The following is a 23,526-nucleotide window of genomic DNA, read 5'->3' as shown; positions in this document are numbered from 1 at the left end:
ACAAATCTGAAATGTTAATTTTCCTAAAATCTCACGCAAGATGCCTCAGAAAGAGGGCATCAGCTTAAACCACGGACTCATTCAGAGCTGACTACAAGATTAATGACTTGTCCAGAACTGACTTCCTCCTATTAGCAATCAGTGGGTCTGCTCCATCTGTCATTTCCCTGGAAAGAAAATGTGTGTTTAATTTGCCAGTAACTTCTAACTTGGCTTTGTAATGGGAGTGACCCACATACATTTGGTGACGACTCCTTCCAAGTGAATTATATTCGGGTGGTCAAACTGTCCCATGATGCTGGCCTCACTCAGAAAGTCTCTCCTCTGTTTGTCAGTATAACCAGCTTTCAGCGTCTTGATGGCCACACAGATCTCTCTCTTGCCAGGCACTTTGAGACGCCCACTGCAGACTTCACCAAACTCACCTTGGGGAGAGAAAGAGAATTGACTATGGACCAGAAACACATTCAGGATGAAAGAGTAATAGCTAACATTTGTGAGTGCTTATTACGTGCCAGGCATCATCCTAGTGTTTTACATAAATCAAGGGAATTTCATGTACACTGACATTTACATATATACGTGTATATATAATATACTCATACATTTACATGATCACATATAAATATTTAATATCCACAGCGAAAACACGGTTATTAGACAGACACAGCCACTTACCAACTCCTATGACTTTTTCGATCTTAATGCAGGATGCATCGATTTCTTTGGCGAATTCTCTAACTGCTTGGTTAGGATCTTCATATGTAAAGGGATCCACATAAGTTCTAACACCTAAGTAATAAACATGTGATAGGTTGACCGAACATTTATAGGAACCACTAATAAAGCTAAGTTGTCTCAGTCTACAGATACCTAGCACAGGAGACGTTTTCTTAGCACGAGAAGAATCCTTAGCATGGACATATGAAAAGGTTTAAATTCCTGCCCTGATTTTCACTAGTGGGTGAACAAAACACTGTTAGCTACTTATGAGGCCGCAGCTCCACTGACTTCCTGGAGTGTCTTCACACTTCAAGAACAAAATTCTTAAAATGCCCCATCCCACGGAGAAAAAGAGAGTCTCTACACGGAAACTGAGAATGTGTTAGCTGAATCTTGCTGTCTCAGTCAGTGAGTCGTTCATGTCCTTCCCACCACACCCAGCTCTCCTTCTTTACAGAAGATAACAGAAACTTTCTTTCTCTACTGGCAGTGTCTGCATGGTGCCATCTTTTGCTCAATATCTGGACCAATTAAATATGTGACCAGCAGTTAACGAACTAAGATTAAACCTAGGTTAAAATTGACAAGAGGGATAACATCAGCTAGTAGATTTGAGAACACAGCCTCTGTATCGTATCTCCACTTTTATTCTGTTTGGGGAAGAAGGTGTTGTAAGTAAAGACATTGAAGTTCACCTGGAAGCTTCGGCGGGAGAAAAGGTAGCCTGATTATGAATGGTTTGAACACCAGGAAGTGTAATTCAGCCCTACCCCAGAGTCACGTGCAAACCAAATTCAGAATGTGAGCTCTGAAGCAGCCCAGAGATTCATTAGTAATTCTGGGAACTTGCTACTGGCATTAGCACCTCCACATTCCTTGCCAGAGCTTCTGGGGCTTTGGGGCGCTGAGAGGGTACAGGACACTGGTTGGTCCAGTTCCTTTGGTTTTCCAGGCTTGTCAGTCTTATTCTCATCTCAAAAAAATTACAACATTTTTGTTGTAAAAAATATATACCACATGCAAATTAAAAAATATGGTTTTAGACAGAAAAAAGGTGAACAAATGGCAAAAGTCAGCATTCCATATTTGTCATCGCTTTATAGGCTCTAGCCAAGAAAATCTTTCTCAAGATTATTCTTCCTATCCCTGGTCTCTCTCTTCCTTCTACCTCCTTGCACTACTGGAGCACCCATTAGCCACATGTTGCTATTTAAATGTAAATCAGTTAGAATTAAGTAGAATTTAAAATTCACTTCTTCATTCACAGGAGCCACTTTTTGAGCATTTAATAGTATCTGTGGCTATTGGCTAGTATTGGATGTAGATGTAGAACAGTGTGCCATCAACTCCGAAAATTCTACCAAACAGTGTTCCTGGAAAATCATCAACCACTGTCCATTTAAGACTCTTCTCTCTTGCTCACATCCTTCTGGAGCCAACTGTTCAAATGTATTATTTGACCTACTTGGAACCTAAAAATGACTAGAATCCACTAAAAAAAATATTGGTGGTCCTGAGTTCTACAGCATATTCCTTGAGGTTTAGTAATTACTCTTCAATTTCTTATGCTTCTTTCTCCAAAAAATTAACCTTCCAATTGAGAAAAATTGTTCCCTGTTAAATCTTGCCACACGGCTACAAAAATAAGCCAGCTTGACCAATACCTTTCCAGGGCGGAAGATAAAAGAAGGTGGGGGAATAGAATCTAAAGGCATTTCCTCAATCTTCCTCTTTAACCTCACTTTTAACAATCCCCAATCACCTGTTTCAGTTTGATGCTCTGCAGTACATTATTTGGATAATTCCATGAAAGGAACATAATAGAAATAGTCATGTGAATATTATTTAGATACTTCTGAACCGAAAATGGGAGATATGCTTTTAAAATACAATTATTTTTAATCCAGCTTTTTGTACCTTGATTCAAATGTTTCTCTTCATCTGCTTCTTGTTTGGCTTTACTGTATTTACTCCGTCTATTCAAAATTATAAAAGAAAAGAAAAGAAAGAGATAAAAAAAGAAAATTATTTTCAAAAGCTGAAGGCTATAAGTTTTTTGCTACCACAGTACGTCAGGCAGACACATTATACACACTTCACAGATGAGAAAACTGAGGTTTATGGCAGGTGAACTAACAAGGTGAATAGCTAGTCATCTTGGAAGTGAGTAATGGTTTCAAACGCAAGCAGTCAGAGTGCAGAGTCTCTGTTATTAACCACTGTATTAAACTGAGATGACAAAGAAAATATTTTAAAATAAAATTATAATTTTGAATCCTCGGGAGATATTTATATCATTGAAGATAGATTACAAATTTGTTGGCTAATTTTCCCATATGTATTCTGAACTAAAATAAATTTCCATGGGTGAATTCTGCATAAATCTAATGCCAATAATGTTCCGTATGTGGTAGGTAACTCATTATCTGACTATGTGTTATTTTTTAAACAATAGTTTTATGGTTATTGGTTTCAGTTGCTACATACAAAATCCTCAATTATTAGTAAAATTTTCAAAGGTAAATATTTGCTTTGTACTGGATTACAATCCCTAACAGTTTGTAGAAAATTTGCAAGAAGTGAAAATGAGAAGTTTCCATTTTTAGCTTAATTCTCTTTCCCAAAAATGGTGTATAGTCTTTACAGTTGGCATTCCACTCTAAATGTCCTCTAGAAATGCGATCTGGCTTTGTTATAAAGTTTTGGGAATCAGAAATCTTGACTATATATAAATCTTGAATCAGTGATATGGATACATTACATATATATGTATATGTATATGTAAATATCACTTAAATAAATCAGAAAATCAACTTAGTTGATATGGCGGCTCTGGAAGATTGCAGTTTTGGAAGATGATGCCAAATCAGTGAATAAAATATGCTTCTGTCGAAAATGTAAAGTTGACATTGTAGTTAATAATCATCTTGTATTTTCTCAGAGCTTTAAACAAGAGATAAGTCAAGACTCATATATGGAGAAACTGAGGCTCTGAGGTGACAAAAGTTTCCCTGACGGCCACGTTGCGTCTCGGCAGTGCGGTCCTGTCAGAATCTGGTAACTGAACCCCTGACTGTGAACAAGTGGAGAAGGGCAGACCATCACGTAGAAGAGAGAACAGCGAAGAATCTACAGGGCAGCCACTGTGAGGAGAGGCGCAGCCCCATCGCGGTCACGTGTCCCAAGCTTCTCACCCACATTCCTCTCTTCATTGTCAGCAGCGCAGGAACCAGCTCCAAAATCAGACCCTCGGAGCCTACAGATGTGCCTCCATGGGCATAATTCCCTTGCAAATAATAATACCTTGCATTTTTACACTGCATTTAACTTTTCAAAGTGTTCTCATCACATATATTATTTCCTCCCCTAACTGTTTGCCAAGCAGGAACCAGCTTAGTAAACAGAGACCCAGTTACTAGTTAACTGCAAAGTGCATGTAATTCAGTCCCAAATGATAGCTTGCCTTCCTTCTTGCTTTGCGTTCAACTTTTTGAAGAGCCTTCATGTCTATTACTGAATTGCATCTTCACAACAACCCTATGAAAGCAATCAAGTAGACAGACACGCAGTCAGTACCACTATACAGATGAAGACATGGAGGCAGCAGGCAAAGTGATTTACCCACGACCCGCTCAGCAAGAGGTGTCTGCCCTGATCTGGCTCACACGTCACACGCCTCTCAGTGGAGATGAAGTTATGTACTGGTATGAGAGTACATTATAAGTAATTTTACATTTTATATCAGTAAAGCCACTTAAATTGTATTTCGCTGCTCTCAAAATCCACTGCTTCATTGAAGAAACTAAATAGGTTTAAATATCCTGATACCAAGTATTTCTATGAAAGATACAGTGTTCCCCCTGCCCCCCAGCCTTAATCTTCCCACCGCTTCCCCCTTTTAAAGGAAATTATAAGAGTGTTAGGTCAGGCGCTATAAAAACAACATTTTATGTCAGGGAAACTCATGGCTAGGTCCCAAGGGTGTGACAGGGTCCTACCAGCCTGAGAGATTATATCTTATCAGAGCTCCTAAAAGCGTTATCTAAAATTACAAGTATATCTTTTAAACCACTTTAGATCTCCAATACTGATTTGAATTTCTTTCCTTTAAAGAAGGAAAAAAAAATGCATAGAGCAGGACAGCTTTAGTACCAACTTTCAATTGCCAGTGAGTTCATTCAAAACTCTGGCATATACCAATAGAAACGAGCAGAACAGCCTCAAGCATATTCATTAAATGTGCATAAAGCCAGAGGAAATGCAAACTGGCAGGGATCATTCATGTCAGGCTGCCATGCCCAGTCCCTTCCTCAGATTTTTGAACATAGAGGAGTTAAATTAGAGGTGAAGGTGTATCTTTCAGGAAACTTCTTTACTTTGGAGTGTGATCTGGAGAAGGGGACCCCAAGAGAATACAGGGAATGATGAAAAAGAAACACAAGGATTACTGTTCAAAGGCTAATTGTAGCCTATTAGCTTTTTAATAATACCTTGAAAACTAAAATGCCTGAGTCCTGCCCTACCTTTGTCACCTGATGACCCTTCCTCCTTGTCTCAGGGTAAGACAACGTGTCTATTATTGCCTCAAGAAAGAAAACTCATTGAAGCGTATTATTGGGTCAGCCAGCCCCGGAGGAAACCACACAGCCCAAAGAAGTGCTAACTTCAAATTGTCATCCGAGGCAGATCACCTGAATGGCAGAAGGAAACCTTTGTTGAAGATTTTCTAATTGTTGAGATGTGGGCAAGCTGATTAAAAAAGGGTAAGGTGGGAGTGGTTGGCTAGTGAATGCTCCAGAAGGAAACATGGGACTTTTCGATGCAGGAGTTAGATAAAAGGGTCTCTCCTCTGCAGGTGAAACTTTTGAAAGCCTGTGAGCTAAGCCCTCCCTCTGTCAAGGGGAGGCGTGATAAGGGTATTAACAGCCATTGTTGAGGAACAGCGTGGGCTCTCATCAAGGCCCTCCCAACCGATGTGTTGTTCCTGGCACCCTGACTATTCACTAAAACAAACAAAATAGCGAAGGGGGAATGCAGCAGGCGCCCAGCGTAAACCCCGCTTTTCATAAAATACTAACTTCCCTGACCAAGCGGATGGATTTGATTGATGTGGTTCACTGCTCCAAAACTAATTAGTAAAAGGTAAGTAATTTATTCAGTTAAAGTGCAGATTAAAGAAGATAAAGCAAAGTAATAACTAGCCCAGCCCCAGAAGGTCCCCTTCCTGCGCCCAGTGACGATTCATAGAAGCCATCTTTCTTTTTCCCCTTCCTTAAGCTGTCATTGTTCTTGCACCAAATTATTTCTAAATGTTCTTCATGAGCAACATTTCGAAATGGTTGGAATGAAACCGTACGATTGCATGCAAATTGCTGAGAAAATGTTCCCAGCATACCATCTGTCCCCCATAAATGTATGAATTTACATGACTTCATCAGAGCTAAGTTAGGCCACCGTTTACATGTATTCCTTCTTAGATGATGATAATATTCCAATGAGGACACCAGAGAAGACAGATACAGACCGAATGGTAACCGTTTGACCATTACCTGAACAGTTAGCCCTAAAGTGGAAAATCTTAATCTTCCCGAGAAGACAAAAACAACTTGCAGTGTCTGGCTTTACATAACACATTAGACCTGCACAGTAATTCACAGATTACAACTGTCCATGTTAGCTTCTTATGTAGGTCAAATTCTCCATTAAGAAGTCATTAAAATTATCTATGCCAGTACTGAAAATCAGGAGAGAAGGGCTCCTGTCCTGATCAGGCAACTAACTAGCTGTGTGATCTTGGTTTAGTTAATTGTTTAACCTCCTCTTCGGTCTTCAAGTTCCTAACGTACAATGATGCTAGTATTAAAATTACTCGGTTTTCTAAACCGGAGCCATCGGTTTAGCTCCCTCACAAATTCTGCCCACAGACACTTCATTTTTTTCTCAGTCAATTCACTGATTTTTCTTAATTCAGAGAAAAGGGGTACTTTTTAACCCTAACAATAAAGGGAAACTCAGGATCGTCAGCAATCATAGAAGGTTAGTATCCTAGGCATAGTTATCAGGCAATATTTGTCTCTGATCACCAAACTGTGTTAGTAATGAGTTAGCTTGTGTTCTAGTTCTTTCTTAAAAGTGTTTTTCATACGTAACAATAAGGTACTATTTGGGGAAGACACAATAGCCTAAAGCAACCTGAATGAAAATTATTTGGGATGCTTCTGGAGGTAACCCAGTGAAATCGTTAATATAAGGGCAGGGTGGTCAGAGAAATTTAACATATTTGATCATCAGTCCCGGAAGGTTATGTATGACCTTATCATTGCATGTGATGATGCCGCTGTTAATAATCTTTTCAAATACCACTTCAAAAAGCAATAAAATGGTTATACTGTAAAGTTTACTAATATATACCTAGAGGAAAATGAGGAAGAGATGCTGTGCTAAGAGAAGGAACATATGTGGTTTGAGATAAAACTTTTAGGGACAGCATCACATAGATACAAGAAGCGCTGCGCCTTAAACAGCCCGGTTAGCAAGTACAACTGTGTTCTCTGAAAATCTGACAAAATCCTTAAATCATAACTCAAGTGATGAGGAAAACACCGATCAAATATGCCAATAAAAATGTAAGTTTAACATAACATGGGTGGTAAAACGTACTGTATATCTAGTCAACGTACTTATGAATTTAAATATATAAACTTTATAAACTTAGTAGTTTGGCTCTTTCACTAAAATCCGTAAATGTTTCTAAGATCTAAGTTGGCCAATAGAAAAAGGTGGATCTTCCCATTGAAAAAAATCGAAGATTACTCTGGCTTGTCTACAGCTCAGGCTTCTTAGTATAAAGTAAATGTAATGAAATAAATGACACAATTACTATTAAAAAAATCTAGCAAAGATAACAGCTGTGAGCCTGAGGCTGTTTCCTCTTGCTTAAATGACAAATTAGCACTAAACAGACTTTCTCTTTGAGGGAATCAGATGGATTGAAACTTTTCTGACTGTGTGGGTTCCAGACCCTCTACCTCTTAACAATCTCCCATGGTATCAGCAGTGTGGGGTTCAGCCAGAGGGAGAGCTGTCTCTAGCATCTACCCTGCCACCGACATTCTGTGGCTCTAAGAAGAGAGATGCAGCCCCCTCACTTTCCAGGCTAAGGGGACTCATCTGTTGCTTTCCCAGACTGCTGGCTGCAGTGTGGCAAGATTATTTTGGGGATACCATTTACCACCTTTTATTTGTAGCACGGGCCAGACTTTTATCTGCACTACCTGTCTCCTCTCTCTTCACCTGTTCTTGTCCCATTTAAGCATTTGCAGTTGAACATGACAGAGCCCACGGCCTGCGTGTGGAGAAGAATCAGCTGAGTGTGCATCAGCCACGGAAAAGCCTGTCAGCTACCTGGCTCCAGGAAGCCTTTCCCATGACAGCTTTATGGCCGACACTAAAGCAGAATCAATAGGAGGGCAAGGGGTTGACATTTCATTTTCTAAAAAGTGATCCATTGAGGACCAATCACCAAGCAGTGTTTATCAGCCTTGGGAAGTGACATTTTTTTTTTAATGGGGAAGAAGGGACAGTAATCATTGCTGGGTAACTTGACAGGCTCAGTTCTCTAAGGTGGGGACTCATAATTGGAAATCCGATGCATCCTGTTATCAACCCTGCCTTAAATAATAAAGCGATCAATAAAATCAGAAAGGAAATTAAGCCATCAAGCTTGGAATGCTATTTTCTAGAGCTACAGCTTTTAATAAATTTGTCTTCCTGTACCACATTTTCCTTTCCTTTCGTCAAAGCAGAACATCGAAGAGAAACTTATAATGAGGTGACTTATTTGTAATTACTCCAGTTCGACTGCTATATTCAGGGCAACTTAATATGAAAAAAATAAATCAATAAATCTAAAGGAAAGCTGGACCACAACTAAAAAATGCTTTCAGTTAATATCAAAGAGAAAGTCAAGACATAAGACCAGACTCATTTTCTGCAAACAAGTGTTCTCTCACATGGTTCTGAGCATCCCATGGCACTGGATTTCAAGTTTAAGGTTATTAAATATTTTTTTTTCTATTTTAAGACTTAAACATCTATATTTTCTGATAACGAAAGTTATATACACTGGAAATTTTTCAAATGTAGGAATATATAATAATAAGAGCAAAAACTCATGCAATTCCTACCCCCACCCCCCATCTCAGTCCCTGTTTCCTGTTGTCGAATGGATACATATTAACGCATACAGTTCCCCATGTGTTTATGTGCCTGGCAGATACACACACACAAAATCGAATCACAAGGGAAGTTTGATTAACTTCCAAAATCAATCCCTGGAAGAAAAGAACACTGGGAATTCAAATTCTGTTCACAGCAGTTGAAGTTTCCAAAAGCCGAGATATACCATTACACAGGGTGCAACAGACATGTCTATGTGTGTGTTGTGTGTGTGTATTACAGTGACGGGGATGAGAGTTTGTGGCAGCTTTAACTTCTTCGAGATGGAACTCGAACTGTTCTAATCAAACACACCTAGTTATAGACTGTGCACCAAAAAGAGCTACATGGTGACAAATGTAGGTGCCCACACAGAATGAGGAGTTGGTCCATACCATGTTAGAGTGACCGTAATAGATCTCTATATAATAGGGCATCTTGGAGAATGAGGGTGGAGACATGATATTAATAAATACGTGTGACAAGTGGGACCATATCCAGGTCCCATATCCAAGTAAGCTACATGGTCTTCACCCTTAGCAGACATGATATTAATAAATACGTGTGACAAGTGGGAGCATATCCAGGCAAAGTAAGCTACATGGTCTTCACCCTTAGTTAGAATATGCCACGAGTGAGGGGAAGGCATGGTGGCTTGTCTAGGACAGTGTAAATAGCTAGACGTGTTTAATGACATCAGTGATATCACCCACAGGAGAGGCAGAGAGAGACAATGCAACAGTGGCTTGAGGGCCAAGCATGGCTACTGGGGCCCTTTAAAAGCTCTGCCACTAGGGCAGTGTAATACCCTGAACAGGTGCTATATCTGAGTATCATATTCCTCTGCTATAACAAGAAAAGGTTTATATTGAAGAGCTTAATTTTGACATCCTCAGGTTCTGTTATTTGTTGTTGTTGTTCGCCAAAAGCTTCGCCTGGTGAAATAGTTGATGGACTAGGGGGCGAAGATCAGACAAAAAAGGCAGACTCTCTCACAAGAGACAAAGAAGGCCTAGATGTGGGTACACAAGCACAGCCACCCCCTCCCGCCCCCAATCCTCCAGAGGCTCCAGGCAGTGTTAACAAATAGATGGAAGCAACAATGATAAGCAAAACTGGTTCAAACAAATATGCTGCCAAACGATTTTCATTTCTCTCTTTCTTTTCCAGATTGTTTTTCAAGTATCAAGTTAGACTGTACACTCGCACAGAATAAGTCGTCTGCTGGCTTAGATTTATTCCCGAGAGCAGTGCCACTCCCACGATGTGCTCAGTGACATTCTCTGGAAGTGATGGCAGCCTTTCCTGAGGGGAGACTGAGTGCAGGGCCATTTCTCTGTTCTGGTCCCCATTACTGTTAACCAGTATCCTGTCAAAGCACCTATCGTGTGCCGTATTATCTACTTTGCCTATCAAAATTATCCTGTCGATAACACCTTGAGGCAGATATTATTATCCCTATGTTATCAAAGGGAAACAAAGATAGATCCAAAGAAGAGTTTCAGTAATACGTCTGACAAATGGCAGAGCTCAAATGTGGGGGTCCAAGATTTATATGGCTATTCCGTGTGCGCACGCCTTTGGCAGTAAGTCCAAGCTTAGGAGACATATAAATGTAACACCTTATAGCTTAGAGTATCTAGAAATCTCCCACTGGCTTGCCTTTCAGCTAGGTTTCCTGGAATGAGTTGGGTCTCTCCAGGCTTCAGCTTTGAGCTGCCACCAGGGTACAGTCTGCAGCTCTCGGAGGGGTACAGGGAGATCAAAGAGAAGAGAAGGGGGCTTGCGATGCAAATGCCGTGTTTATAATGCTAATCAAAAGCTTCAGCTTTGTGTGGAGGAGACAAAAAGCTCCCTCATAAAAACTGGGAAGGGAGGAGGGTGCAGTGAGTGGCTTAAGTGCTTACCTCCTGCTGATGACAAAAGCCGCGATGAGAATGACCACGAGCACCACACTGCCTGAGACGGACACCAGAAGGACTGTGGAGTTGGCCCCATCGCCGATGATCCGGGAAGGCACTAGCAAAGACAGTTACACGAGGGTCACCGCTGGGAAGGCCCTAAAAGTTAGAACTTCTGACTGGGCCACCAGCCGTTCAGAATGTTCAGGGCTTCGTCTAAGATAGCCTTAGTGAGACAAAGGCATTCTTTTTATAATTGTACGTAGAAGCTCAACCAGAAGATTCTTATTAAATCCTATAGTAAACACACTCATCGTTTTTTTTTTCCGTTCTTTGTCTTTTTACTCACAGCCCTCACACTTACATAACAATCTGATATATTCCTTACTGAGAAAGGACAGCAGTTCTGAATGTGCCTCTCTCTTTCCCACCCTTTCCAAATATATCAAAAACCTGCCTATTATATTGTCCCAATCAAAAGCCACTTCTTCCTTGAAGCCTTCCAGGATAATCCCAAAGGATGTCAAACTTCTTCAGATTCAATTCTGGAATACTTTCTCTTCTGCTTTTTTTAATTCTTATTTATTAATTTGTGAATAAAATTATCTTCTAGAACTGATGTTGAAAATTCTGCTCCATCATGTCCTCACTAAGTAGGCTCAGTTTTGGTTTGTTAATTATGGAGGTGGAGATACCTTATGTAACTTATTAATGGATATGGCCCGTTAACATTTATGATTCAATCAACCAATTGGTCCAACTCACAATGTGAAAGAGTTGATATAATCATCCAAAGGAATTTTTTAAAAAACTAGTCTGACATGATTTTTAAAGATTCCTAGAAATAAATAGGAAAGGGAAAACAAATTGACCTCTTCTGTAATCTTCCCAGGTAGAAGCTCCCTATCTTAATGTAAGGTAGCTATGCAATTCTGAATTGCTTTAGCAATCTCATTTTTCATGGTTTATAGAATGCTGAAAACAAGAGGAAAATAGATGACATTTTTCTTCTTCATTTTTTTTAAAAGACAACATTTTTCCATCACATGAAAAGACAGGTCAGATAATATAACAGCAAAATACTCTTTTCTAAATAGTATGAAGTTTTCTAAGTCACAGACATTGGCTAATTGCAAACAATATTCATTGCAACGAAATGTTTGTCTAACCAAAAATTTAAGTACAGCTCCTTGAATCTCACTTTAATGGGATTTGCCCTGGATGGTAAAAGTACACTCAGAACTTGTTACCTGTGTTGGTTGTCACCTCCAGGGGCTCACTGAAGTCCCCATAACCAGCGGCTGTCCTGGCCCGGACATGGAAAACATAGGAAGTCAGAGGGTTCAGACCTTTGATATCCGTGTTCCTGGCAGCTGTGCGCACAATCCGATAGCTTCGCTCATTCTGATCCTACATTATGGGAAGATGAAATAGAGGAAGATGGTAAAACAAATCCTCCACGTATTCTAGGCACAATATTAAAGGAGCCAAGCCAGTCTCGTCAGAAGTTGAAAGAAAATGGAGATGGATAGATCTTCGAACCCTATGTTCTCTTCAATGGTAGAAGTACTTTATTTGTTCGATGTTGAAAGAAATGCAAAGTTCATGTATGATCATTATTGACACTGAAAATATCCAGATCCTTACTCATAATCTTTTTTGAAAAGAACATTAGTTATGGATGGTGGCTTTTCTCACTCTACACCCAGCAATTTAACAGAAATAATTGTAAGAAAGTCCCTTTCTCTTTCTACTTTCTATCTAGAAAATATCAAAATGTTGTAATCTGGTTTCGATGGGGAAAAAAAATCCTGAAAAAAAAAATCCTGTTCCTTTTCTGCTTTTAATAAGAAAACCAATAAGTGATATCTTTTAAAAAGGAAGAAAAGACAATTGCTCTTTTTCTAGACAACGAGGAATGCAAATAACTTTTTTCAGAATTCGGTCCTTTAAGACAGACAACTTATTTGTAAAAATAATGTCTTCGTTTAAGAGGCTAAAGAACATAATTCTCCTTTCCTGATTTTCTATTAATAGTCATCAAAAGCCAGCCACACCTTGATCCTGAATGGCAATGATCTGCTTAAACAGATCACTATTTCGACATTTATGAGTCACTCTCCTGATAGGTTTCTAGATTAGAACTAGCTATCTTGATTTCCATTACTAGAAAGAAAAAAATATGGTTATATTAGAACACAATGTGTTTTTCCTGTTTTTCAAGATAACCAACTTAATACATAAAATTCATAATTGATTTTGATTAGGAAGCAAAACGCATTTGGCTTTGAGATTCACTGGTACTCCAGGATTTATAACTGGCCAAAGACTAAAGACATGAAGGAAGGAGAGAGCGAGAGGGAGAAAAAGAAAGAAAGAAAATGAAAATGAAAAAAAAAAAGGAAAGGAAGGAAGAACTTGCTCATTCAAGTAATACCTTCTCATAATACTTGACTTCGTACTCCAGGATTACCCCATTGGGCCGATCTGGTTCCAGCCAAGCCAGAGCAACACTGTATCTGGTAACTTCTTTAGCCTGGACCAAAGCAATGGATGATGGTGCTATTGGGAAAAATGAAAACAAAAGACAGTTTGCTTTAGAGGAAAAAAAAAAAAAAAAATTTTAGCAGCATCAGCCTATAATTTTATTTTTCTTAAGAAAAGTGTTAAGAATTATTGTTTTGTCTTCCTTCCAATTCCTATTTCACTCTTCCCCAGTAGAAAAGCATACCATACCATTTTTATGGTACTCTCCAATATTATTTTGTATATAATCTGTCTTAGGAACATAACCTCTGAAGTAAAAACCTAGTAAGTCCATAGGTCTACAGTGTCACCTCCACAGCACCTATTGTCATTTCTCACAAAATGGTGTAGGTATAGAGAATGCTATCTGCTTTGTTTTTGTTTGTTTATTTGTTTGTTTTGTTGTTTTTTTTGCAAGCCATGAAAGCCTTTAGAAGATTTCCTTTCAAGCACAGTGAAACTGCATCCCATCCTACCCTCCAAAGTATTGAGTGTCATCTTACTGGTCATTAATTTGACACAAGCAAGAGAATTTGCAACTCTTCCAAGGGTACTAGAGGGAATGCCATGAACTTACATACTTTCCAATATAAATGAAAGTCCTGCTTAATTACAGCGAAAGTTTCCAGTTTGAACACAACCATGCAAATAATGAAGAACACAAATAAAGCAATGATGGTCTCCCTGGACACATACGGGGTTTTGCAACGATTTTACAAGAGCTGAAATATTGCTTCTGCCTGCCGAGTAGCAAACTTTCTTCTTTCCGTGTAGAAAGATACAAAAGCAGTCCTCTGCTGGATGCATTACCCAGGTCAGGGGGAGAGGGAGGAACACCTTTGAGATTTATCAAAGCAGGCTGCCACATGCTTGCTTTTCCACTGTAGTAGCCACGTCTCCAGCCAGCTGTTATCAGGCTGCACTGTGACTGACAATGGCACAAATGTGGCATCTCCCGGGAAAAGACGAAGCGGTCATGAAATCTGCAATCTTCTCTAATGAAGCTGGTCTGTAGAACCAGAAATTAGGAGTCTTCCTAAATTGAATGTATATTCTTTCTTGTTCCCAAACTGTGAAAATATGTAACAAAGTAAAAATATGGCCACTGTGGAACGATAACGTAGTGTCGGGTCTTTCTACTGCTCAACACACACACACACACACACACACACACACACACACACGCACGCACGCGCAACCCTCACTCAGAAGAAAAAAGGGAAAAAGTAAAATAAATTGTCACTGAAAATGGAGCAGGGCTGACTTCAACCCACTTGACCATATCTGACAAGTGTACTGATGGCAAGGAAAGCTCAGACACACCATAATCCATAATCGCACAGGGAATCTTCCAGCCGAAGCCATTCCTGTACCAGCAAGGAGCATCTCTTGGAGGTGGTCATTTGACAGCCCAGCATCTCTGTTAAGGGTGCCTCGAGATGGTCACACCCATACGGACTTCCCTATATCCTCCTCTCTCTCTCCCTCTCTCTTCCAAAACAATTCCAGATTGGATCCCAGGCATAAACACAAGTGAAAGATACAGTGGATACACATGTCCTCCATCAAAGGCAACCCCAAGGTTAGCAATGCCAAACTGGATTGAGCTGCATGCAGCAGACATATGGAAGCCGCTGAACATCTGAAGAAAATGAAAAACGGAAATGTGCTCATTAGCTGTATTACAGCTGCCTCCCCCCAGCACATGCACACACACACACACACACGTGCGCACACACACACACAAACATACACACACACACACACACACTCTTTTTCTCTTTCTTTACTGGTTGACACAGAGCCATTGCCCAGCAAAATGCAAGGAGTGACTTTCATAAATATAGAGGTAGCAAGGAGGCTAAGAAGCCTGCCTAGCTGTGAAAAGCCATTTCACTCCAGGTAATAAATATATTGCCTAACAGAGCACTTTAGCATACACTTCATAAAAAGGGGCTCTTTAAACTCTGATGTTTAGGATTGGGAAATGAAATAGAAAAGCGAGGCTGTTAGAAAGAAAGCAGAAGGGAGGAAAATCATAAAGTTGTAAAATGAACTTTCTCTCGGCAATGGTCTGGGTCAGATCCTGATAATCAACAGATTTCTCGGAAAAAAAATTGCCTGGTGGCCCTTGGAGTGCCCTGATTAACTAAGACGGTTCCTCTCTAGTTGGGTTATCGCTTAACATGTGGGAAATGAATCTGATTTCCATTTTAGAAGTTAGAGCAGCAGCGCCCCTGAGCCTGTTCCAAGGCAATCCGCGCTCACCCGAAGAGCTCCGACAATTTCAGGCCAGGCGTTAACAATGTGATCGTGCTAACTAATAGACTATTTCTAATGCAGCCCTCCTAGGAAAATTCATACGCACAAATATGAGAATAAACCAATCGAGTGTACGCCGATTCGGCTGTCGTAAAAACGGAGAAAAACAAGATTAAAGAGGAAAGTGGAATAGGTGGTTTATATTCACAAACAGTATTATGTTGTTTGGCTGGAGAGTCTGAGTTCTCTCTGAACGGATGTTTTTCCAGAAGAGCATTTTCATCAGGCCGTGGTGACAATAGCAACCCAGGAGCAAGCGAGACTGAGCGACATACACATAACAAGCAATTGTTCTGTAGTAGAATATGGCGGTCATTCCTCCCCTCCAGAGGAGGACCTCTTACCTTCTCTGAGAGGAAAAACATGAGTTTGGGAAAAGCTGGCCTTTGCTACACTGCCACTTTGGAGAGAAGAGACACCCGGGATGTGATCCACATTATTAGCCACGTAAGTGTTCTTCCTTCCCCTTTCCTACTAGGCTTCCGACACAGCCTCCAACTCTGCATCCCCCTGGAGACCATCATCACCCTGCCGTGGGTGACCTCCTGTGGCCCGTTTCTCTAGATGAGGCGTTTGGCAATGGCGTTTCTCATTCATTTCCCTACCCGAGCAGTCCCCAAATATCAGTCTTCTCATGTCACCCACATAATTAATCTCTGCCACATCCCCCTGCAACTCGTACTATGATTTAAGTAATATTTTTCTTAAATCGACACACTACATTATTTTCAAAGAAAATAGTTTGAAAGGAAATGTCCGATTACTGTTATCACTCGCAATAATGGCATGTAACCATAAAAATGAAAATAATGTCGACGTAGAACAATGCTATCAGTATTTGCTGGACACTTGCCTCTCCGTGCTTTGCCAAAAACAGAGATAAACAGTGTCACAGAGTCTGAAATGAAACTAATGTTCACACAGGGCAATTCAGTATTGTGTATGCTCCATCTGGGTCTTCCCTAATATTAAAATCATCTCCAGTGCCACAAATGGAATGTTTCCACACTTTGGTAAACACGGCCAAACCCTATTCAATTTAGAAATGTTTTAGATCCTGAGTGTCAACACTCTGAGGCTCAGCCTCTTCCTTAACAAAATTAGAAGAGAAGATAATAAATAGACTAATAAAATAACAGATTGAAAACTTGTCCCGAATATATGGTTCAATGAGAATTTTGACAAATCAAAGCCTTAGTTCAAAAGTAGGCTTCTAATTCATGGTGGGAATTTTGGACAACATGAAAAGACCAAGCCGAGAAAAGGTCCCGCTTGCCTCTCACTTCTCCGATTTACATTCTGAAACCTTACAGAGGCGTGATTCTTCTGTGGCACTGACTCATCCGCGAAGCACACACTTAAGGAACACCCATGGACCGAGGCAAAGATGTGAAAGGGCAAACAACGCTGTATCGAATACAGCCACGCCTGGTATCAAATCGAGTGCCATCCTTTCCTTTAGACTCCCCTTAACTAGAAAAGAAACAAAAAAAAAAGACGAGGAAGTTTTTATAATGGTCCCACAGAGAAGACCATTCTTTAATGTCAACTCAGAGGACACATTTTCAAGAGAAGATAGTTCTCGCTAATTCTTTTTCCCCAAGTTCTCTCAGGGTGACGGGGGAAGTAAGAGGTGGGTGTTTCCACATCCCACTGTGTTTTTACACACAATGCACCTATTTTAGAGTCAGCAGAAAAGCGGAAGCTGGGGGCTGATGTAAGTATCCTCACTGATAGAAGGAAATGTATCTCCGAAAAGCATTCCTATTTACCCAAATTCCTTTCATAAAAAAGATGTTTGCTTTACATAAAGTTTGATGCCTCTAAACATAAGCAGGCATTCTTTAATTTTGACACAGCATAACAGGAAGAGGGGGTCACGACTAGTTGACAATGTGATTAAGGAAAGGCGACTGATAGATGCAAAGTCATAGACAAGAACTACTAACGGGTACTTTGATTTCTTGTTTTTGTTTTTTTTAAGATTTGTGATTTAATCAATTAAGTTTTTAATTTGCAAAGTTTTGAAGCAGAATTTCCAATAACCAATAGATGTCTATACTTGGCTACATAAAGATAGTGACTGAGACAAGAAAATAGAATAAAGAGAAATGCATCATGGGTTGCAGGAAGAACCATGGAAGTATTTCGAGTAAGGTTGGGGAGTATGGTCAAGACTTGCAGGGACAGACAGAAGGCAGAAAAGGAAAAAAAAAAAAAGGCTGAGCAGAGGTGCACTCCTGCAAATATGACTGGAATTTTCAGAAAATCACTAGCACCCTGATTCTGTGAGGACAGAGAGCTCATCTAGGACGTGTGAAATGACAGAAAGATGAAAATATATTCAAGCCACATACTTAAAGTGTTCTTCACCGTAAGAATTTGTTAGGAACAAGCAATAAATTTTTTTAAAATTTTGGATAAAATTTCAAGTTGGTATTTACTAGTTGCCATCTTGGGAAAGCCACTCAAATTTTTCCACCTCAGTTCTTCCATTTGAAAAACAACCATATAAGCTATGTGAATGTAATTCCATAAAGCCAGGGCTTTAGCTTTTCACCTCTCTATCCCCACTGGTTAAGATCTTGTCTGCCACAGAGTGGGTGCTCAATAAATTTGTCAAGTGAATAAAAGTGGACTAAATGTTAAAATAGATCTAAAATATTCTTCGTAGACAGTAAAAAAGTTTTTAAATACAAAGTGTTAGAAGTAAGTCATCCTCAAAAACAACTTTTTTTATCCATGCCTGATTCAGATAACCTTTTGTGGGTTTGGTCTTGCTATTTAGATTATCTAAGATATCGACAATTAGGAGAGAAGCAAACGACGATTCTAACTATACCCGGAGTCTCTGTTTTCTAAGGGATATGGAACGCTTCTGAAATTTTTTCAAACACACAGCCCATAAAATGTCATTCAAATGTAAGTTAACGTTAAAACCAGTTTTCCCTGCCCCTGTTACAAGACCCATTTTGAGGCGCTGCTCTTTTGGTTGAGGAAGGTATTGACAATCTGCTCAATACTTCTCCTCCATATCTGGAGGGCATATCCAAATCCTTCTCCTGACTTCTTAAGTGCAGCGATGTCGAGACCAAACCCCTCCCCAAATCGTAATCATAAATCCAGAAAGAGCCATTAGCATCCCTCTTGTCGTATAACTCTTGCGACGCCCAGAGTCGTCTCCAAAGATGTGCTACTGTAAACAAAGTCAGTCACTGCCAGGAGGAGCCATTACCTACTGTACCTATCCCTAAAATCCTGCCAAAAGGACACCCTCGTGTAAGCGTCAGGATAATTAAAGAGCCCTTTGCAGTCAGGGGAAGGGAGGCAAGATTAAGCGTACGGAACAGACCCTGTCCCCACACAGCTATCGGAAACAAGAAAAATGATAGTAAAATATCATTTTTTTAAAAAGATAGAGCCAAAATCAAAGAAACTAAAAGGAAAAATCCAGCAAAGTTTGGAGGTTGAATGATCTATTTATTAGAAAGTCAAGATAAAGTCCCTTCCCCCAAATAATTCTGTATTCCAAATTCTACATACCCCTGAGAAATTGAGAATGCCTTCTAAATCGAATCCCCATTTGCTATGTACCTGTGGTTCCAGTTGGTTTGAGAACAGACCACAATGCATCCAGAAGGCACATGTGGGTTTTATCTCTGTGTGTGTTTTTGATAAACAGAAACAGCACAGAATTAGGGGCTGGATCGTGACTCCCTAACAGTAGCACGTTTCACAACGAAGAATTACAGGAGATGCTTTGATGTCAAACAGAGGTGGCTCCTTTTAAGAAAATGGTAAATTTAACTTTCTTTGGTTCAAAGCTCAGCAGTTCGCCCTTGCGCCCCACTGACGTGAATGCGGCAATTTTCTTTTATTTACTTCCTCAATGACTTGCCATTAAACACCTACAAGTCATTTTACTGCAACAGTTTGGTACTTGTGACACTCAAATAGGATGGAGAAGAGAAAAAGAGATTTGGAGAAAAGAAAGGGAGGATGGATTCACCACAGACCTTCACTTGTGGGCTGTAAAACTTTTCTTGGGTCTAGCATCACAAGCAATGAATTAAAAACAGTTTGGGGGTATTTGGCGGGGGGTGGTGGAAGGCGAATAACTGAAACAGACTGACCACATTTCACTACTGGCTCAAATTAGGGGTCGGAGGGAGGAAGGCAGAAAATAAACAGATGCAAAGAAAGGTCTCCAGCCTGTGGGCATGGAAGGGTGAAAAAAAGCCCTTTATGAAAGTTAAGAAATCTAAAGCGTGGGTGTCAGTGGTACACAATGCGCAGTGTTTGGAGAAAAGATGACTTCTTAACCACAGCAGGGTTACAGTTCCCTCCCCATGACGCGAATTGAAAGAGATGATGTTTACTCAAGGGGTCCTTCACTGATAGGAAAAATAAATCCACAGTTTATACATCTCTCGACTTAATGCAAATAGTGTATTTAAATTTAATTACTTGGGGCTTAAGGTGGTTTTTGTTCCCCCTTTCTTTCTCATTTCAATGCCACAGCTCTGATTTGCTCTTTATCAAAGGTTTGTGCATTTTAAAATGCCGTCAAGCATCAAAATTAAATGCTTCAGAGCACTAATGATATCCTTGTGATGAAGGGTTTTGCCGTCACAGAGAGGCTAAGAACTGGTGCTAATATCGCTTTCTCCCACATCCCACCAAAGGGAGAGGAGGATTTCTCTGAGATTCACACTACCTAGTATGGCACCAAACAGTACAGAGTAAAATTTTTCCCACAATTACCGCTGCAATATTTTACAGGACTCAACAGTGTACAGAGTGCTTCCATTTACCCATGATCTCATTTGTACTACATTCAATGACCTGGATCGGTCCTCTGCTGTTTTTAAGTAGAAATCAGTAAAAGACTTAATTCATATCCACCCTCCTTGGATACATTGCTGATGACCTCAGGCTCTGCACCCCATTGCTGTTAGCTACTGTATCATTAATAAGCACCTAAGCACATTTTCTCATAGTCAAGAAGTGGAATTGTTTTTAAAACAAGCCAACCAATCAACAAACAAAAGGTATAGAAAAAGCTGATTATTCTAAAATCGATATGGAATTATTTTCCTTCAACAAAAGGCCTAGAACCAAATTCTTAATTAAAACCTTTAGAAGACTGAATTAAATGGAGTTCATTTATATTTAAATATGGAAGTATTAATATTAATTAAGCTTATACTTAAAATGTATGAGGGATACATTTTTCTTTCCATAAAGTGATTTTCAAGGTCAGCACATACAGAGTGTTTTAAACAAATACTATAAAATAAAGCAGGGTACAGTAACACTCACCAAAGGACATAACAGACCCACGTTCCCAATGATTTTAAAAACCTGATTTGGAGACAATAGGATGTTTTAACTAATTTAAGAGTAAGACATTACAAAGCATTTAACTGAGACTTCTATTTTAGTTATTTTTCCTGAGAAATGAGTGACAGGTTATTTTAGACAAATCCTTTATAGAAAGCTATTAACCACATTTTAAGGAATGGAACGTGATGCTGTTTTCAGCCTTTATGTTAAATGTCTGCATTACGTAAGTTGGAGGAGTTGGGACTGGCCACTGTGGCTGTCTAAAGATGTGAGCTCCCCTCCCACAGATGACCGTTTGTAGGATGGAGCTGCTCAGGCAAAGACTACATTTCCCAGAATCCTTTGCATACAGGTCAATCAGTTCATATGACCGAGTTCTAGGCCATGAAATATAGGTTGAAGTAATTACTCCTCTTCTAGACCTGACACAGAAATAGGTCCCTTGGGCCCCTCCATCCTCGCTAACCCACAGTCTGCCAGCTGGATGTTGGTGCCCAGGCCCACCTCGAAGCCTCTTCCCCAAAACACTACTAACTGGGTACCAGTTGATGAAATAACTTTCCATTGAATTAACTGAATAACTGACATTTGAGGTTACACCAGGTCTCCATTCAGGCAAAATGGAGCCATGGGGCAAAAAAGAGCAATTTTTGTATAATAACACTTTCATATAATCACTAACGAAAATAAAGCGTAGTAGTACTGAGGCCTACAGAAAACCGAGTTGTAGTTTAACGCTGCCTGAACGGCCTTTGGGTTTCCGTCTTGCAAACTCCAGCTCCTGAGCATGCGCAGTGAGCAGGTATCCATGCATTTGTGAGGGGCCGGCGAGCTCTGCCCTGAGGCCGGCAATGCCAGGAACAGGCTGTGCAGCTTCGCAGGGACACAATCTCAGTTACAGGTCTTCTAACATGAAGGAATTCGGCAGAATCACACAATGCTGGTCTAAATGCAGCTGAGCTTGTTTCAATGTTACATGGGAAAGGACAGTGGGGCCCTCAAAATGGTTGAATTTTCTTTTTAGAGAAGAGTTAGTCTGCGCTGCATAGTTGACAGTTCACAGAGTTGAAGACTTGGGCGGTGCGAATCAGAGCTAAACAGAGAAGGAGCAGAAAGATGCTGTTGGCTTCCTCTGCAAAGCACTTCCACCTGCTTAACGTTGTTTAATCTCTGCAACTCTGAAGTAGCTATAATTACTACCTTTGATTTCATATTTGGAAACTCGTGCTGCACAAAGAAATTAAATAATTCAACCAAAGCTATAAAATGAGATTTTAAACTCAAGTCTGCCTGCCTCAAAAGTATGTGATCCTCCCTCCATATTACAGGTCTGTAACAACACACGCACTGAACGAACACTTTTTGAGTAACTACTACGTGTCTAGCGTTGCTATAAATCTCTTGCATGGGTTAATTCATATAATCCTCGCAAAAACCCTATGAGGCAGATACTATTATTATTCCTCGCAAAAACCCTATGAGGCAAATACTATTATTATTCCCATTTTATGGATTAGGAAAATAAGGTACGAAGAGTTTGAATAACTTGCCTCAAGTTACAGCTTATAAGTGCTGAGTTCAAAAGTCCTAGACTCCACACTTTCAACCTCTGATGTATAGAAAGGTTCTAGCCTCTCTTCTCTTTTCACTGGTGAGAAATTAAAATCTTGAACGTTAAAAGGCTTGTTCTCCCCTACAGCATCAGTAGCAGCATCAGTTAAAGAGGAAATCTTAGGTATGCTGTGTGTTAGGTACAGGGCTATGGACATTCTTGGTTGCCGGAAACCCGGAGATGAATTAGGCATGATTCCTGTCACAGACAAAGCTTAAAGCTTTTGGAGATGAATCACCTCATTTCAGAGCTAAGAAGAGATCACCTAAAACCGAAAAATTCAATTACAAAATAAAATAATAGTATTTGAAGTTAGGGAAGGGAGAGGGGCTGCAAAGCAAGCTTCTAGAAAGTTGGCAATGTTACAGTCCTTCGAACTGGTAGATGGTTACACAGGTGTTTGCTTTGCAATAATTCATTGACTATTCTGTATTTGCATATATTCACAATAAAATCATTAAAAATAAATAAAAATGTTAACTAAGAGTACTAAAGGTGAAGTATTAAAGTTAGTTTAGAAAGACCTATCTGAAAACTTTCGTTAACCTCCTGGGTATAGATCTAAAGGTGTCATGAGAGATCTAAGTATTTGCAAATTAGGGCTTTTCTGGGGTAACTATTTGATCATTATGCTTACTATCTGAGCCATACAGCAATCCTTGCTCTTTGTAGTAAAGGAAATTCATTACTTAAATCCCTGTTTTACTTTTTTAAATAGCTACTATCTTGAATTAGCATTACAACACCTACAGCCATACCATTAGTTGTAGAATTATAAGCAAGTGACAGTTCAAGTCAAAACCAAGACCCTCCAGCTCCCAGAATTAACTGGGAATGACTTACACGGCACCCAAGTGTCTCTGATGCAGTTCAAGTATA

The 23,526-nt window shown here is 39.8% G+C and overlaps 1 protein-coding gene across 4 annotated transcripts in view; it reads right to left on the bottom strand.

Moving 5' to 3' along the window:
* The window catches only part of EPHA4 (EPH receptor A4), a 133,293-nt gene that overhangs the window by 21,031 nt on the left and 88,736 nt on the right, over positions 1-23,526 (bottom strand). For all 4 annotated transcript variants that reach the window (XR_003044697.1, XR_003044698.1, XM_025043266.1 and 1 more), the window contains exons 6-11: positions 13,279-13,403; positions 12,092-12,251; positions 10,848-10,959; positions 2,641-2,699; positions 679-792; positions 240-425 (exon numbers count right to left, since the gene is read on the bottom strand). Coding sequence is in view for 2 of the 4 variants with exons in the window: in XM_025043266.1 (XP_024899034.1) it covers positions 240-425; positions 679-792; positions 2,641-2,699; positions 10,848-10,959; positions 12,092-12,251; positions 13,279-13,403 (756 nt within the window). In the remaining 2 variants the exon portion in view is untranslated. The remainder of the gene's footprint in view (positions 1-239; positions 426-678; positions 793-2,640; positions 2,700-10,847; positions 10,960-12,091; positions 12,252-13,278; positions 13,404-23,526) is intronic.

Source organism: Pteropus alecto, unplaced genomic scaffold, assembly GCF_000325575.1.
Source record: "Pteropus alecto unplaced genomic scaffold, ASM32557v1 scaffold110, whole genome shotgun sequence".
Lineage (NCBI taxonomy): Eukaryota > Metazoa > Chordata > Mammalia > Chiroptera > Pteropodidae > Pteropus > Pteropus alecto.
Note: the sequence above shows the minus strand (reverse complement) of the source record. Positions and strands in the feature narration are given on the sequence as shown.